This window comes from Panthera uncia (genome assembly GCF_023721935.1).
Source record: "Panthera uncia isolate 11264 chromosome A1 unlocalized genomic scaffold, Puncia_PCG_1.0 HiC_scaffold_17, whole genome shotgun sequence".
Classification (NCBI taxonomy): Eukaryota; Metazoa; Chordata; class Mammalia; order Carnivora; family Felidae; genus Panthera; species Panthera uncia.
In genome coordinates, this window is record NW_026057577.1 from 33,165,946 (window position 1) to 33,185,305 (window position 19,360).

A 19,360-nucleotide genomic window follows, 5' to 3' on the forward strand; every position below is an offset into this window, starting at 1 on the left:
TTTGTCTTCTAGATCATTATTTCTTTCCTCTACTTCTTCCATCCTGCTTTTCTTTGTATCAAGTGTGTTTCTAATCTCATTTATTGTACTCTTCATCTCTGATTCTTTTTTTTTTTAACTTTTTGAAAATCTCTGTGGTAATGTTCTCACTAATGTCTTCCATTTTCCCTCAAGTCCAGTGAGTATCATTATGATTGTTGCTTTAAATTCTCCATTGGGCATGTTACTTTTATCTTCCTCACTTAGATCTCTGACTGTGGCCTTGTCTTGTTCTTTCATTTGGGATAAATCCCTGTCTTCTCATTTCATCTAAGTCTCTGTCTGCTTCTCTGTTTAAATGTTTTATTTATTTATTTATTTTATGAGACAGAGCATGAGCAGGGAAGAAGCATTGAGAAAGGGGACAGAATCCCAAGCAGGTGCCACACTTCCAGTACAGAGCCCGATGTGGGGCTCAAACTCATCAATCGTGAGGCCATGACCTAAACCAAAATCAAGGGTCAGCCAGTTAATCAACCGAGCCACCCAGGGCGCCCCTGCTGCTTTGTTTAGAAAAGCCAGTTACATCTCTTCCTGAAAGTAATGGCCTTATGAAGAAATCATGTATTGCCCAAGCCTGATGCTTTAGGGAGTGTCAACAGTGTGTACAGCATGCACTCTGCTTTTCTGTTCTGGCTGCTCTATCCTTCAGGCCAGTTGTTTGCAGAGCCTCACTTTGCCTGCTGTGGGCAGTGTTTGGTCTCTGTACTAAATGTGATGAATTTTAACTAGGTGTGCTCTGGTCTGCTTGTGAATGAGATCTGTCACTACTTCCACCAGAACTGAGGCCCTGCAAAACTCTCTGGTCAGGAGGCATGGTGTGGGCAGGGGTTTGTGCTAATCTTCTGGAGGAGAGGCCTGCCATGCTTGGACTGAGGTAAGTGTGACTGATAAGGGCAATTCCACCAAAGTACAGGGGGTACGTCTTAATGTAGGCAAGTCAGGCAGCCAGTTTCTGAACTGTGCTCCTTCCCACAGGTGGCTCTCTGTTTATTCTGAGGGGAAGGGGAGGGAAATGGCCCCAGCCATCTCCTTTGTTCTCAGAGCCATGTCCCTGTGAATGCTGTCTTTCAGGGATATGCTCCATAAGAGCAAATAATCTGCCCAATGTGTGTCTCAGGCACTCTTCAGATCACTGTTTTCATGATGTATACTCCCAGGTTGTTTTTCTGCCTTTTCTCCAAGAGCCTCCAGGCTCTGCAGCCAAACCCACTGACCTTTAAAACACCAGGCTTTAAGCTCCACTAGTTGTAAGAACTCATGAAATGCAGCCCCTCAGATTTTCAAAGCCATTGGCTATGGGAAACATTCTCTTTTCTGTGTTCCCCTCTCTCTTACCCTTCTCCACAACCATGGCTCCCTCCCTTCTACAGCAGCCAGAATCTGTATCTCCCTTAAACCATGCCTCCACATTTCCTACTCTCTTCAACATGGCCATTTCTCTCTCTCTCTAGTTGTGGAGTTTGTTCTGTAAGTCTTCATGTCAATTTCTAGGGCATTTAAGATGACTTGATAGTTACCTAGTTGTATTCATGGGATGAGGAGAGCCTAGGGTCCTTCTACCCCACCACCATCTTCCTGTTAGTCTTTCCCTTTACCTTCAATCTGTATGTGTCTTTAGATCTGAAACGAGTCCCTGGGAGGCAGCATATAGATGGATATTGCTTTCTTAAAGTTTATTTATTTATTTTGAGAGAGAGAAAGAAAGAGAGAGAGAAATCATGGGGGTGGGGAGCAGAGACAGAGGGGGAGAGGGAGAATTCTAAGCAGGTTCGGCACTGTCAACGCAGAGCCCTACATGGGGCTGGAACTCATGGATGTGAAATCATGACCTAAGCTGAAATCAAGAGTCAGATACTTAAACAACTGAGTTACCCTGGTGTCCCTTGTTTTTTTAAAAAATGGTTGTTTATTTTTGAGAAGGGGGGAGGGGTCAGAGAGAGAGAGAGAGACAGAAGATCTGAAGCAGGCTCTGTGCTGAGAGCAGAGAGCCCGATACAGGGCTTGAACCCACAAACCTATGAGATCATGACCTGAGCTGAAGTTGGACTCTTAACTGACTGAACCACCCAGGCACCACTGTTTTTGTTTTTTTTTTTCTGTCACCATGTGTCTTTTGATTGGAGCATTTATCCATACATTCCAAGTAATTATTGATAGGTATGTACCTAGTGCCATTTTGTTACTTGTTGTATGGTTATTTTTGTAGTTCTTCTCTGTTACTTTCTTCTCTTGTTCTCTTCTCTCATGATTAGTTGGCTTTGTTTAGTGATATACTTGGATTCTTTTATTTTTGTATGTCTATTACTGTTTTTTTTTTAATTTGTGGTTACCATTAGGGATGTAGATTACATCTGCATATAGCAGTCCATATTAAGTTGATGCTTGCTTAAGTTTGAACCCATTCTTTACTCCTCTCCCCCACCAAGTTTTAGGTATATGGTGTCATACTTTATAACCTTTTAATTTGTGAGTCTTTTGACTGAGTTTTACAGACATACTTAGTTTTTACTGCTTTTTGTTTCCTTTTTTTCTTACTCTTACTTATGATCTTTCCTTTCCACTCTAAGAGTCCCCTTTAACATTTCTTATAGGGTTGGTTTAGTGGTCCTGAATTCCTTTAAATTTTGTTTGTTTGGGAAACTCTTTATTCCTTCTTCTATTCTGAAAGATAGCCTTGGTGTATAGAGTATCCTTGCCTGCACACATTTTCTTTTCAGCATCTTGAATATATCATGCCACTGCCTTCTGACCTGAAAAGTTTCTGCTGAAGAAATGAGCTTAATTGCATAATAGGGTTTCCCTTAAATGTAACTGCTTTCTTTTCCCTTGCTGCTTCCCTTTATCACTACTTTTTTTGCCATTTTAATTACTGTGTGTCTTGTTGTGGACCTCATTAGGTTGATTTTATGGGGAGATCTTTGTGCCTCCTGAATCTGGATGTCTATTTATTTCCCCAGATTTGAAAAGTTTTTCTCTCTTTTTCTTCTGCAAATGTTATTATGCTTGATCGTGTTACTGAGTTCCCTAAGTCTGTTCTCATTTTGCATAATTTTCTTCCTCTCGTCTGCTCAGCTTTATTATTTTCCATTACTTTGTCCCTCAGGTTGCTGATTGATTTTTCTGCTTCCTCTAGCCTACTATTTATTTCTCCTAGTGTATTTTGAATCTCATTTATTTTGTTCTTTTTCTCTGATTGGTTCTTTTTTATCTCTTTTTTAAGGGTCTCACTGATGTCTTCCATTCTTTTCTCAAGTTCAGTGAGTACTTTTATAATTAATATTTTAAATTCTTGATCAGGCGTATTACCTATCTCTGTTTCACTTAGGTCTCTTGCTGTGATCTTGTCCTCTTCTTTCATTTGGGACATGTTCCTCTGTCTTTTCATTTTGTCTAACTCCCTGTGTTAGTTTCTCTGTTAGGACAGTCAGCTACATCTCTTGCTTGAAAGTAATGGCCTTATGAATAAGAGATCCTGTAGTGCCTTGCATTGTAGTGTTCCCTGTTCACTGGAAACTGGCATTTCAGGCATGTCTCCTATGTGTGTTGTGTATGCCCTGCTTTTGCAGCTGAGCCATTTTTTCTTTCAGTCCATTTGTCTGCAGTGGCTCTCTTTGCCTGTTGTGGGCAGTGTTTTTGTCCCTGTGGTGTTACTGGGCCAGTCTAGGGCCACTTGGACTTGAGTTGAGTCAAACCAGGTGATTGCCAGAGATGCAGTAACACAAAACTGCAAGGTGTTTTCCCTGTTTTGTCCCCTGAGAAATTTTCATTGGTGGGCAGGCCCTTCAATCAGACCGTCTCTCTGTCCCCATCCCACTTCTGGGGCCACAGTTGGCCTGGTGTACGGGTGTATGTGGTTATCTTTCTCTCTCTCTAGTACAGGAGTTACCCTGGAGTGGTGCTGTCCTCTGTCGGGGCTGCTTGCACGCTGTCAGGCCTGCAGTACTACCCTGAGTGAGCTGTGGCCAGGAGCATACTGGGGGGGCCACATCTACAACATACTCAGAGAATGGGGGTGGTAGCAGTGTTAGCAAGTTAGGTAGCAAATGTTAGCCCTGCACTGGCTCCTGCTGACATTTTTTCAAGTGATCTTCTTGTCCATTTATATTTGTCTTCAATTTCTGGGTCTCCAGTAATGTAGTATTTGTATTCTTTATGGTATCTCATATGTCCCTTAGGCTCCACTTACTTTTCTAAAATTTTTTTTAAATGGCTATTAATTTTTGAGAGAGAGAGAGAGATAGTGAAAGAGAGAGAGAGAGAGAGAGAGAGAGAGAGAGAGAGAGCGCAAGCACAGTCTGGAGGAAGGGAAGACAGAAGGTGACAGAGGATCTGAAGCAGGCTCTGCACTGTCAATGCAGAGCCCAACGCAGGGCCAGAACTCACTGACCATAAGATCATGACCCGAGGTGAAGTTGGACAACTAACCAAATGAGCCACCAAGGCACCCCCTACTTTTCTTTTTTCAATAATTTTTCTTTCTGTTCCTCATATGATAAATTACATTGTCCTGTCTTCAGGTATCTGCTAATTCTTTCTTCTGCCTAATCAAATCTGATGTTCCGCCCCTGTGGTGAATTTTTTTCATTTTAGTTATTGGATTTTTCAGCTCTAGAATTTGTTTGGCTCTTTTTTGTAATTTCTGTCCTTGTGTTAGCATTCTCATTTTGTTCATATATCATTTTCCTGATTTCTTTTACTTTTTTGTCCACATTTTCCCTCAACTCTTTTGGCATATTTAAGACAGTTATTTTAAAGTCTTTGTACATTAAGTGTAATGTCTGAGCTTTCTGAGTCAATTTCTGCCAATTAATTTTGTTCTTTTGAATGTTTTACTGTTTTTTTGTATGCCTTGCCATTTTTTTTTAAACATTGGGCATTTAGCTATTATGTGTTAAGTCTAGAAATCAGGTTATACCCCTTTCCCTGTACTTTGATAGTTTTTTAATTCCTAAAGGCTATAGTAGACTTTTTGCTTTGAGACTTTCCCAAACTGTTTTTCAAAAACTATTCCTTGTCGAGTGTGATCACTGAAGTCTCTGTTTTTATAGCTCATGTTTTGTTAATGTTTTGAAAGAGATTCCTTGAATGCTGGGAGCTGAAATGAACAAAGAAAGAAACAAAAAAAATTCATAAGAGGAAAAAAGAGAACAGCCACCTCTCCCAGGATTACCAGATTGGCTCTATGTTGAGGTGCTTCTTCATCACTTAGCTGGTCTTGGCTTGTTCTGTGCCTAGGGATCAACCCAAGATGATAGTTTATGGTCTTCTCAGGACATTTCTGAGCATGCATCTTTCCTGGGTATGCACCTGGCTTTCTAAATTCTCTCATATGAGGAACATTTTTTTGATGTTTTTCAAAAAAAAAGTCGGGTGGGGGGAGTTTGAGAGGCTCAGTTGGTTAAGTAGCCAACTCTTGGTTTCAGCTCAAGTCATGATCTCACGGTTTGTGGGTTTGAGCCCTGTGTAGGGGTCTGTGCTAACAGCATGGATCCTGCTTCGGATTATCTCTCTCTCTCCCTCTCTCTCCCCTCCCCCACTTGCACATGTGCACTCTCCCTCTCAAAATAAATTATAAAAAGATTTTTTTACTCCAGCTTCTCTTTCAGGTCTCAGATGGTCTTTTGTTATGACTCCATGCATAATCTTTTGCCCCAGATGTCTGGGGGTTTCAAGTTTACTTTGTAGTTTTGTGAACCAGTGCCTACCACTTTTCCAACCTGCACTCTGATTTACCTGAAAGAGAAAAGTGCCTTCAGTCCTTTCAGCATCACCTAGGCAGGTTAGAACAGCAAACCCAATAACTTGCAAATAAGTCCTGCTGTGCTCTATCTGGTTCAAGGGAGGCAACTAGAAAGTGGGCTGCCATCTGTTCATGAGTAAGTTTAATGATCCATCAGGGAAGAGGTGAGGCAAAGATGAGTAAAACACAAAGATTTTCTACCATTTTGAAGATGGCTTTTTACTGATGGGGTATTTGCTTGATTGCTCTAAACATTTGAATGTTTTCCAGAGTTCCTATAAGGTTGGCTCAGACAGCTTCTTGTTGTTTACTTATGATGTTTCTGTGGTGGAATGAGAACTTGGAGCTTTCTAGGCTACGTTTTTGCTGATAATACTCCTGATTTTTAAATTAACGTTCACATTTGAAATAATTGTACATTCATATGTACAGTTGTAAGAAATAATAATCCACTCTACCCTTTACCCTCTTCCCCCAATAGTAAGGTCTTGCAAAACTATAGTTCAATAACACATCCATGACATTGACATTGATATAGCCAAGATACAGAACATTTTCATCATCATAAGTATCCCTTTGATTGCCCTTTTATACTCACACCCACTTCTTTGTTAACCCTTGTAATCACTAATCTGTAATCTATTTCTAAAATATTATCATTTCAAGAATGATACATAAATGGAATCAGGCGTTATGTAACCTTTTAGGATTAGTTTTTTTTTTCCTTCACTTGGCATAGTTCTCTGGAAAATCATCCATGTTTTGTATGTATCAATGGTTAGCTCCTGTTTATTACTGAATACAATCCCATGATATGGATGTACCATAGTTTGTTTTATTACTCTCACACTGAAGTATATCTGCATTGTTTTCACTTTTCTGGATACTGTGAATAATTCTGCTAACAACATTTTTGTAAAGGTTTTTGTGTGAACATGTTTTCATTTCTCTAGAATAAAAGCCCAGGAGTACAATTATATGTATATGTTTCTTTATTATTTTTTAAACGTTTTCTTTTTTTAAATCTTTAAAAATGTTTATTTCTGAGAGAGAGACTGAGCATGAGTGGGGGAGGGGCAGAGAGGGAGATGCAGAATCTGAGGCAGACTCCAGGCTCTGAGCTGTCAGCATAGAGCCTGTCAGCATAGAAACTTGAATCCACAAACTATGAGATCATGACCTTAGCTGAAGTAGGACGCTTAATCAACTGAGCCACCCAGAGAAACACCCTGTATGTTTCTTTAAAGGAAATCTGCCTAACTGTTCTCTAGACTGGCTGTGGTATTTTTCATTCTCACTAGGTATGTATGAGTGAGCTACTTTCTCTACATTCTTGCTTACATTGATGTCACAATTTTCATTTCAGCCATTCTGATATTTTTTAAAAATTTAAATCCAAGTTAGTTAACATATAATGTAATAATGATTTCAGGAATAGAATTTAGTGATTCATCACTTACATGTAACACCAAGTGCTCATCCCAACAAGTGCCCTCCTCAATGCCCATCACACATTTTGCCCAGCCCCCACAACACCCCTCCAGCAAACCTCAGTTTGTTCTCTGGATTTAAGAGTCTCTAATGGTTTGTCTCACTCTCTGTTTTTATCTTATTTTTGCTTACCTTCCTCTACATTCATCTGTTTTGTTTCTTAAACTCCACATATGAGTGAAATCATATGAAATTTGTCTTTCTCCAATTGACTTATTTCGCTTAGCATAATACACTTTAGTTCCATCCACGTTGTTTCAAATAGCAAAATTTCATTATTTTTTTTAATTTTATTTTTAACGTTTATTTATTTTTGAGACAGAGAGAGACAGAGCATGAACAGGGGAGGGGCAGAGAGAGAGGGAGACACAGAATTGGAAGCAGGCTCCAGGCTCTGAGCCGTCAGCCCAGAGCCTGACGTGGGGCTCGAACTCACGGACTGCGAGATCGTGACCTGAGTTGAAGTCGGACGCTTAACCGACTGAGCCACCCAGGTGCCCCAAAATTTCATTATTTTTGATTGCTGAGTAATATTCCATTGTATATATATACCATATCTTCTTTATTCATTCATTAGTCGATGGACATTTGGGCTCTTTCCATACTTTGGCTCTTGTCGATTGTGCTGCTATCAACATTGGGATGCATGTGTCCCTTCGAATCAGCATTTTTGTGTCCTTAGGATAAATACCTAGTAGTGCAATTGCTGGGTCATAGGGTAGTTCTATTTTTAATTTTTTGAGGAACCTCCATACTATTTTCCAGAGTGGCTGCACCAGTTTGCATTCCCAACAGCAGTGCAAAAGGGTTCCTCTTCTCTGCATCCTTGCCAACATCTGTTGTTGCCTGAGTTGTGAATTTTAGCCATTCTGACAGACGTGAGGTGGTATCTCATCATGGTTTTGATTTGTATTTCCCTGATGATGGGTGATGTTGAATATTTTTTCATGTGTCTGTTAGCCATCTGGATGTCTTCCTTGGAAAAGTATCTATTTATGTCTTTTCCCATTTCTTCACTGGATTATTTGGTTTTTGGGTGTTGAGTTTGATAAGTTTTTTTAAAATAGATTTTGGATACTAACCTTTTTTTCTGATAGGTCATTTGCAAATATCTTCTCCCATTCTGACAGTTGCCTTTTAATTTTGCTGATTGTTTCCTGTACTGTGCAGAAGCTATTTATCTTGATGAGGTCCCAATAGTTCATTTTTGCTTTTGTTTCCCTTACCTCTGGAGACATGTCAAGTAAGAAGTTGCTTTAGCCAAGGTCAAAGAGGTTGTTGCCTGTTTTCTCCTTTAGGATTTTGATGGCTTCCTGTCTTATGTTTCATCCCTTTTGAGTTTATTTTTGTGCATGGTATAAGAAAGTGGCCCAGTTCTTCTGCATGTCGCTGTCTAGTTTTCCCAACAGCATTTGCTGAAGAGACTGTCTTTTTTCCATTGGATATTATTTCCTGCTTTGTCAAAGATTAGTTGGCCATACATTTTTGGGTCCATTTCTGGGTTCTCTATCCTGGTCCATTGATCTATGTATATGTCTGTTTTTGTGCCAGTACCATACTGTCTTGATAATTACAACTTTGTAATACAGCTTAAAGTCTCAAATTGTGATGACTCCATCTTTGGTTTTCTTTATGTAGATATAGATATAGATATAGATATAGATATAGATATAGATGTATATATATGGTTTATTTATCTTTGAGAGAGACAGAGACAGCATGAGTGGGGTAGGGACAGAAAGAGAGAGAGGGAGGGAGAGAGAATCCCAGGCAGATTCCATGCTATTAGCACAGAGCCCGATGTGAGGCTCAATCTCGCCAAACTGAGAGATCATGACCTGAGCTGAAACCAAGAGTTGGACGCCTAACCGACTGAGCCAGCCAGGTGCCCTGGTTTTCTTTTTTCAACATTACTTTGGCTATTTGGGGTCTTTTGTGGTTCCATACAAATTTTAGAATTTGTTCTAGCTCTGTGAAGAATGCTGGTGTTATTTTGATAAGGATTGCATTGAATGTGTAGATTTATTTGGGTAGTATCAACATTTTAACAATATTTGTTCTTCCAAGCCATGAGCATGGAATGTTTTTCATTTCTTTGTGTCTTCAATTTCTCTCATAAGCTTTCTATAGTTTTCGGTGTATATGTCTTTCATGTCTTTGGTTAGGTTTATGGCTTGGTATTTTATGGGTTTTCGTGCATTTGTAAATGGGATCGATTCCTTGATTTCTCTTTCTGCTGCTTCACTATTGGTGTATAGAAATGCAACCAATTTCTGTACATTGATTTTATATCCTGCAACTTTGCTGAATTCATGGATCAGCTTTAGCAGTTTTTTGGTGAGGTCTTTTGGGTTTTCCACATAGAGTATCATGTTGTCTGTGAAGAGTGAAAGTTTGACTTCTCCTGGCCGATTTGGGTGCCTTTTATTTCTTTTTGTTGTCTGATTGCTGAGGCTAGGACTTCCAACACTGTGTTGAATAACAGTAGTGAAAGTGGACATCCCTGTCATGTTCCTGACCTTAGGGGTAAAGCTCTCAGTGTTTCCCCATTGAGGATTATATTAGCTGTGGGTCTTTTGTGTATGGTTTTTATGATCTTGAGGTATATTCCTTCTATTCCTCTTTTCTTGAGGGTTTTACCAAGAAAGGATACTTTGTTTTGTCAAATGTTTTTTTTCTTAAAATAAATTTTTAAATATTTACTTGGATTTGAGAGAGAGAGAGAGAGAGGGAGAGGGAGAGGGAGAGGGAGAGGGAGAGATGGAGATAGATAGAACGGGGAGGGGCAGAGGCATGGAGACAGAATCTGAAGCAGGCTCCAGGCTCTGAGCTGTCAGGACAGAGCCTGACACAGGGCTCGAACTCACAAGTCGCAAGATCATGCCCTGAGCCAAAATCACATGCTTAACCAACTGAGCCACCCAGGCACCCTTCAAATGCTTTTTCTGCATCTGTTGAGAGGATCATGTGGTTCTTATCTATTCTTTTATTAATGTGATGTATCACACTGATTGATTTACAGGTATTGAACCAGCCCTGCATCCCAGGAATAAATCCCACTTGATCGTGGTGAATAATTCTTTTAATGTATTGTTGGATACAGTTTGCTAGTACATTTTGATAGTTTTAATTTGCATTTTCCTAATAGCTACTGGTGTTGGAAATATTTTCACATATTTATTTGCCATCTGTGTACCTTTGGTAAAATATCTTTGCCCAGGTTCTAATTAGGCTGTTTGATTTTCTAGTATTTAGTTTTGTGTGTCCATTATATATTGTAGATACAAGTTCTTTGTCAGATATGTACTTGCAACAATTTCTCCAAAATTTGTAGATTTTCTTTTCCTGCTCTAAATGTGGCATTTCATAGAATAAAAGTTTTTAAATTTTGATAAAGTTCAATTTATCAATTTTTCCTCTTAAAGACTGTGCTTTTGGTGTCAGATCTAAGAATTCTTTGCCTTCCCTTAGATGCTACAGATTTTCTTCTCTCTATATATGTATTTTTAAGTTTTAGTGTTTTATATTTTACCTTTATGTTCGCGATCCATTTAGGGTTTTTTGTTTGTTTGTTTTTGTAGTTTTTGATCCACCACATTTTTGTTATTTTATTTGTTTATGTTGAAGTACAGTTGACACACAGTTTTACATTAGTGTCAGGTGTACAGTACAGTGATTTGACAATTATATGTTATCCTATGCTCAGCACAGGTGTAGGTATCATCTGTCACTGTAGAATGCTGTTACAATACAAATTACTGTGTTCCTTATTCTGTACCTTTCATCTCCGCAAGTTGTTCATTCCATAGCTGGAGTCTTGTACCTCCTATTTCCCTCCTGATCCATTTTGAGTTATTTTAGTATAAGATGTGAGACTTAGATCAAGGCAACAGTGGTGGTTTCTTCCTCTTCTTCTTTTCCTCATCTTTCTCCTCCTCCTCCTCCTTTTTCCTCTGCTACTTCTGCTTCTTCTTATTGCCTAACAAAGTCCAATTGCTCCAACACTGTTTATTAAAAAGCTTTCTTTTCTGCATTTAATTGTTTTTCATCGTTGTCAAAATTTAGTTAGTTGGGCACATTTTCATGGATCTATTTTTGGATTCCTTATTTTGGTCTGTTGACCTACAGGTCTATTCATCTGTCAATAACATAGTCTTGGTTTCTCTCTTTACATAATAAGTCTTAAAATAGGATACACTCATTCCTTCTCCTTTTTCCTTGTTTTTGAAAGTTGCCTTAGGTATTCTAGTTCCATTGCCATTCTATATAATCTAATTGATAGCTACAGAAAATGTTTGCTGGGATTTTGGTAAGAATCCTGTTGTCTTTATATTAATTCATGGAAAATTTACATCTCCTTATGATATGTTGAGTCATCCAATTCATGAACACAGTCTGTCTCTCCATTTATTTATTCTTCAGTTTTTAAAATCAGTAGTGTTTAGTTTACTGAATACAAGTCGTATACATATTTTGTTACATTTATACCTAAATATATTTTTTGAGTGAATGTGAATGTAAATTATATTTTAAATTTAATTTTGGTGTGTATATTTTCACTGTTAGTATGTGTAGGTACAATTCATTTTGTATGTTTATCTTATTTTTGTGTGATGTTGCCAAGTTCACTTACTCTGGGAGTTTTCATTTATTTATTTATTTTTGATTCCTTGAGATTTTAATGTACACATTTATGTCATCTGTAAATAAGGACAATTTTATTACTTTCTTTCTCATCTGTGTGCCTCTTATTTCCCCCCCCCCTCTTTTTTTTTTTCTTTATTGCACAGGCTAAATCTTCCAGCAGTAGGCTAAACAAGAGTAGTGAGTTCAGGTCTTTGCTTTGTTCCCAGTCTTAGGGTAAAAACTGGGATTCAATCCTTCACAATTAAGTATAATGTTAGCTATAGGTTTGTTATGGATACTGTTTATCATGCTAAAGAAGTTTCATGGTTTCTGAGAAGTCAGATGTAATTCTTATCTTTTTTTCCTCAAGGGGTAAGGTGTTATTTCCCTCTGGCTTCTTTCAGGACACAGATTTCAGAAAATATGTGACTTTCTGTAGTTTGAAATGGATATGGCTTTATGTAGATTTTTTAAAAGCATTTATAGTCCTAAATTATCTGAGCTGCATAGATCTGTGATTTGGTGTCTGCCATTAATTTGAGGGAAATTCTCAGTCATTATTATTTCAAATATTTCTTCTGTTCCTATCTCTTTGTTCTCCTGGTATTCCAATTATGTATATGTTATACCATTTGTAGTTGTTTCACAATCGTTGGATATTCTTTTCTGTTTTTTCATTGTTTTTTTCTCTTACCTTTTTGGTCTTTGATGATTCTATTTATATATCTTCTAACTGAGAGATTCGTACCTTACCCATGTCCAGTCAACTAATGATTCTATCAGAGACATTTGAGATGTAATCAATAATAATAAAATTATTATTTCTGTTACAGTGTTTTTATCTCTAGCATTTCTTTTTCGTTCTTTCTTATTATTTCCATTTCCCTCTTTACATTGCCCACCTGTCCTTAATGCTGTCATCTACTTTATTCATTAGAGCCTTGAGCATATTAATCATAGTTGTAAATTCTTGGTTTGATAATTAAAACACGCCCTTGTCATATATGGTTCTGATATTCATTCTGTCTCTTCGAATTGTGGAGTTGTATTTTGTTTTTGTTTTTGACTTTTGGTATGTCTTGTAATTTTTTCTTGATAGCTGGACAGATGTGCTGGGTAGAAGAGACTGCTATCATGTTCCTGTAATAGTATGGTAGTGAGGAGTGCAGAGAGGGGAGACATTCTACATTTCTGTGATGAGGTTTCAATCTTTTTAACTTTTTGTTTTAATTTACTTTGAGGGGGAATGGGCAGAGAGAGGATAGAGACTCCCAATCAGGCTCCATGCTACCAGTGTGGAGCCATATGTGGGGCTTGATCTCACAACTGCAAGACCATGACCTGAGCCAAAATCAAGAGTCGGACGCTTGACCGATTGAGTCACCCAAGCGCCCCAGGTTTCAATCTTTTATTGAGCATATGCTTCTGGACTGTGAACTTCCCAAGTTTTCTCACTTCTCCCCACCCCCAGGTGAAACAGGATAGTTACAGTGTACTGGAATTGGGTATTTTCCCTTTCCCTCATGGAAAGCTAGAGCCTTCTGGAGCTGGATATTTTCCTTCCCTCAGAATAGTTAAGCTCTGATAATAACTCAATAGGTTAGCCTCTCATTAATTAGTTTCCCCTCAGGGAGACTCTTTTTAAGAAGAGCAGAATGCTCTGGATATTTCAAAATGGTTCCTTTTTCGCTCCCACTGCCAGAAGCATGAGAGGATTTTTCTCTTTCAGACTCTGTGGGAGTCTGTCCATGTTCCTGGAGGTAAATCTCAAAATATCACGATTCCATGACTGCTTCCCCCTGGAGTTTTCAATTCTCAGACTTCTACATACTAAGTCTCCAGTGATTCATCAATTATAGTTCAGATTTCCCTACTCCAGCACTGATTACCACAGTGTTTTCTCCTCTTGAGTCTCTGTACCAGTAAGTTGTGACTCCCTATATCTCCCTGTGACTCTCTTATCTTTGGGTCATTGATTTTCCCAGTGTTCTCTCATCCACCCAACTTTTACACATCCAACAAGAGTTGTTGGTTTTCCAGTCTGTTCAGCTTTTAACTTGTCAAAATGGAGTGGTGATTTCCAAGCTCCTTACATTCAGAACTAGAAACTGTAAGTCCTTGAAAATATTTTTTATTTTTATAAAGTCTAATTTGCCTATCTTTTGTTTTGTTGCTTATGCCTTTGATATCATATTCAAGAAATCACTGCCAAAACCAGTGTCATGCAGTTTTTGCCCTATATTTTCTTCTAAGAATTTCATAATTTTAGTCTTATATTTAGGTCATGGATCCATTTTGAGTTCATTTTTGTATGTAGTGTTGGGTAAGGTTATAACTTCATTCTTTTGCATCCTGTTTTCCCATCAACATTTGTTGAAAAGACTCTTTTTTCTCCCATTGAACAGACTTGACACCTTTGTTGAAAATAATTTGACCTTATTTATATATGAGGATTTATTTCTGGAATCTCTATTCTATCGGTCTATGTTTGTCTTTAGGCCAGTGTCTTTAGGCCACACCATTTTGATTACAGGAGCTTTGTAATAAGTTTTAAAATCAGGATGTATGAGTCCTCCAGCTTTGTTCTTGTTCAGGATTGTTTTGGCTGTTTGAAGTCCCTTGAGATTCCATATGAAATTTTTTTTTATTTTTTATTTTTATTTTTTAACATTTATTTATTTTTGAGACAGAGAGAGAGCATGAACAGGGGAGGGTCAGAGAAAGAGGAAGACACAGAATCTGAAACAGGCTCCAGGCTCTGAGCTGTCAGCACAGAGCCCAACGCAGGGCTCGAACCCACAGACCGCGAGATCATGACCTGAGCCGAAGTCAGATGCTTAACTGAGCCACCCAGGCACCCCTCCATATGAATTTTTAAATGAGATTTCCTATTTCAGCAAAAAACATCATAGGGATTTTGATAGAGATTACATTAAACCTATAGATCACTTTGAGTTGTATTGACATCTTAATAAGTCTTTCAATCAATGAACATGAGATCTCTTTGCATTTGCTTATATATTCTTTAATTTCTTTCAGAAATGTTTTTGTTGGGGCACCTGGGTGGCTCATTTGGTTAAGTGTCCAACTTTTGATTTTTGGCTCAGGTCATGATCTCACAGTTTGTGGGTTTGAGCCCCATGCAGTCAGCATGGAGCCTGCTTGGGATTCTCTCTCACCCTCTCTCTTTCTGCCTCTCCCATTTGAGCATGCGTGTGTTCGTGTGCTCTCAAAATAAATAATCTTTTTTAAAAAAGTGCTTTTGTTGTTTTCATCATACAAGTCTTTCACCTTGGTTAATTCCTAAGTATTTTATGATATTATGAATGAAATTGTTTTCTTAATTTCCTGTTCAATTGTTCACTTTTAGTGTATAGTGTTGCAGCTGATTTTCATGTGTTGACTTTGTATCTGCCACTTTGTTGAATCATTTATTAATTTCAAGTTTTCTGTGCAATCTTTAGGGTGTTCTATATATGAGATAGCATCTGTGAACAGAGATAATTATACATCTTCTTTCCCATTTTGGATGCCTCATTTTTGGGGAGAGGGCGGTTATTTGCTCTGGCTAGAACTTTCAATACTTTGTTGAATAGAAAAGGTGAAAGCAGGTCTCCTTGCTTTGTTCCTAATCTTAGAGGAACAGCTTTCAGCCTTTCACCACTGAGTATGTTTGCTGTGGGTTTTTCATGTATGGCATTTTATTATGTTGAGGTGGTTTCCTTCTATTCCTAGGATTCTGAGTGTTTTTATCATGAAAGAATGTTGAATTTTGTCACATGCCTTTTCTGCATCTATTGAGATTATCATGCGTTTTTTTCCTTCATTCTCTTAATGTGGCTTATTACATTGATTATGTATACTGAATCATCCTTACACTCCACAAATAAATCCCACATGCTCATGGTGTATAATCCTTTTAATATGCTGCTGAATTCAGTTTTCTAATATTTTTTTGAGGATTTTTTTTTTTTTGGAGGAATCAGTGTTCATGAGGGAAGTTGATCTGTAGTTTTCCTTTCTTGTAGTGTCTTTGTCTGCCTTTGGTATCAGGGTAATGATGGCCTAATAGAGTAAGAAAGTGTTCCTTCCTCTTTATCTATTTGGAAAAGCTTGAAAAAGATCAGTATTATTTCCTGAGTGTTTGGTAAAATTCACCAATGAAGCCATTGGGCAAGGGCCTTTCTTTGTCAGGAGATTTTTAAAAATTACTGATTCATCTTTTTACTAGTTATAGGTCTATTTGGATGATGTAGCTATTTTCTCTGTGCTTACTGTGGACATTGCATTTAATATCTTACATTATAGTACTCTGAATTTGTACCAGCTTAAACTCAATAATATACAAAAACACTCTGCTATTTTAACAGCTCTCTCTGATAACAAAATTTCCAGTCATTTATGTCCGCATTTATTTTTTCCTTGAATATAATATCATGTAGCCTTTTATTTTCATAGTAACTACCATGATAATGCAGTCCATGGTTAACTATTTTTTAAGTTTCAATTAAGTGTCATCTGATCATTGTAAATGACATTTTTCTTATACTGAGAATATCTTCAAATCCAACAATTTTCATCAAAATAAAGAGGATGAAACATTACCATGTGGCTTATGGTTGAGATTATATTTAAAGATCACTGTAATTCCCAACATTAAAACATGATAATTTATAGTTTTCAGTTAAATAGAGATACGTTTTAAAAGTCAAAATAAGCTTTTAACTGTAGAAAACAAAGTATATTTAATTCAACAGTTTTATGTTTGGAATATCTGAATGACAGCAAATTGCAGTTAGCATTATTCTATGTATTCTTCATAGTAATAAAATGCATAAAAGGAAATTTATACCACATTAAACTACCTTGTACATTAAAATATTGACAGTATTGTCTAAATCTATTAGCATTTAAAAAAGTATCAAGTTCTGAATTTGCTTCATTTCAAGAATAAGAGGGTACTGATGTATCTTATATTCCTGTACCTTTGTAATGAGGCAATTACTACATTGGAATTGCTATTAAAATTATAATCTGTTTTTTTTTAAAAATAACATCATGTTTCATCTACATTTTAATTATCAAGTAAACAGTGACTTAGGCTTTCTGATTAGGAACTTATATGAATCCTTATTTATATTAATATCCTTAAATATCCATGGTACTTGAAGTAAAAATGTTAAGGCCATCCTTTTTAAAGTAACTTGTGATAGTTTATTCAGATCACATTTATTAGTCAAATTTTGATGTAATTATGGGGTTCTGATTATAAATTGCACTAAAGTTGAAAGAGAAATTTAATAGGTTTTTCTCAAATAGTTTTTTTCTGAAAACCTAATCTTCACTTTAGATTTACATTTAAAAATTTGACTACAGATTATTATAATATTCTCAGATATGTGTACTTGATATTGATTCAATGTTAATTTTATTCTTATTGACATATGACAATGACTTAATAAGAAAAAAAGGTGCAGCTGAAAATTTGATATAGGAATAAAGATCCAAGGGACAGTAGCTTAATTTGGAATAATGACTTTTAGAGGCGAAAGTTATTAGTTCAGCACTTAGATGTTATATAACAAGAACAAAGGAAAATGTCCCAAATTTCATTATTCTAAGATTTCAAGTATCAAAAAGTGATGTCGCTGTTCATAAACACTGAAAGAATTTTAAATGTATTTCAGAAAAATTTCTAAAAATATCATAAGTAAGTTCCTGGTAATATTATTTTAAAAATTAACACGCACAATATCCTAGAATAAGGTGAACTTTAGTGGCCAAAGTGTTTTATTTTAAAGCTCCAGTATTCATTTACAAATATTTAATAATAAAAACATGAGCTGATAAATTGTTTTAAATGAAAAGATGTAAGGCTATTGGTGCATATTTCTATTTTCCCAAAATCTAATTGTAATATATTTGTGACCACTGCTAAAGGACAGTATTGAATTACATACTCTTAAGTGAGAGTGTACAGTCTTTAAAAGACATAATTGAAAGTGATTGCATTGAATAAATTGCAAATGAATATATAGCCTATTTTGGAAATCAATGAAGAATCTACAATCTACAGCATTAGCCACATGATGTCGCTGTATACCACAAAGTCTTGTCAATGTTAAGGTATAGATCACCAAAAACTAAGGGAGGAAGCTCCATTTTGTTACAGCCTGAGAGAAGACAAAAACAGGAGACATATTATTCAAGATATAAAGTAAAGAAAGCATGATTTTGAAGTGAGAGCGGTACCAAAGGTGTAGTGGTTTTGCGATGCTGTTTCCTAGGCAAGGAGGCAAGGGAGCCCAGCGCCTGCTGCTCTTCGTTTTGCTCCTCGCAGCCTGGAAGACTGGGAATGGTCAGGTCCACTACTCGGTCCCGGAAGAGGCCAAACACGGCACCTTCGTAGGACGCATCGCGCAAGACCTGGGGCTGGAGCTGGCAGAGCTGGTGCCACGCCTGTTCCGGGTGGTGTCCAAAGGCCGTGGGGACCTTCTGGAAGTAAATCTGCAGAATGGCATTTTGTTTGTGAATTCTCGCATCGACCGCGAGGAGCTTTGCGGGCTGAATCTGGAGTGCAGCATCCACCTGGAGGTAATTGTGGACAGACCGCTGCAGGTTTTCCATGTGGAGGTGGAGGTGAAGGACATTAACGATAACCCACCGGTTTTCAGAGGGAGAGAACAAAGGTTATTTATTCCTGAGTCTAGACTGGTGGATTCACGTTTCCCGATAGAGGGTGCTGCTGATGCGGACATTGGGACCAATGCTCTAATAACTTACACCCTCAGCCCCAGTGATTATTTCTCTTTGGATGTACAGGCAAGTGATGAACTAAGTAAGTCACTTTCACTTGAATTGAGGAACTCTTTGGATAGAGAAGAAACACCAGAACTTCGTTTATTATTGACGGCCACTGATGGGGGCAAACCAGAGCTGGAAGGTACAGTTCAGCTGCTGATCACAGTGCTGGACGTTAATGATAATGCCCCATTGTTTGCCCAGGCTGTGTATAGAATCCATTTATTAGAGACTACAGCAAATGGAACATTAGTGACTACATTAAACGCCTCTGATGCCGATGAAGGTGTAAATGGCGAAATTGTCTTTTCCTTCGGCAGTGATGTTCCCCTAAACATTCAAAAAAACTTCAAAATTGATTCCAGCTCAGGAGAAATTAGGCTAATTGGTAGACTGGATTATGAAGAAACAAAATCTTATGAAATTCATGTAAAAGCAGTTGATAAAGGAAGTCCTCCAATGTCAAATCACTGCAAGGTTTTAGTGAAAGTGCTAGATGTAAATGATAATGCTCCACAACTGGCAGTCACATCTCTGTCTTTGCCAGTCAGAGAGGACACTCCACTCAGCACCGTCATTGCTTTTGTTTCCGTGTCCGACCGCGACTCCGGTGTCAACGGGCAGGTGACCTGCTCTCTGATGCCTCACATCCCCTTCAAG

General features: G+C 37.7%; 1 protein-coding gene across 1 annotated transcript; it reads left to right on the top strand.

The window, feature by feature from the left end:
• Positions 1 to 15,212: 15,212 nt before the first annotated feature.
• PCDHA1 (protocadherin alpha 1) lies at positions 15,213 to 19,360 on the top strand (the record flags this gene model as incomplete). Its single annotated transcript, XM_049648873.1, has 1 exon — positions 15,213 to 19,360. A coding segment is annotated over exon 1 (1,188 nt), but the record flags the coding sequence as incomplete, so codon positions are not given.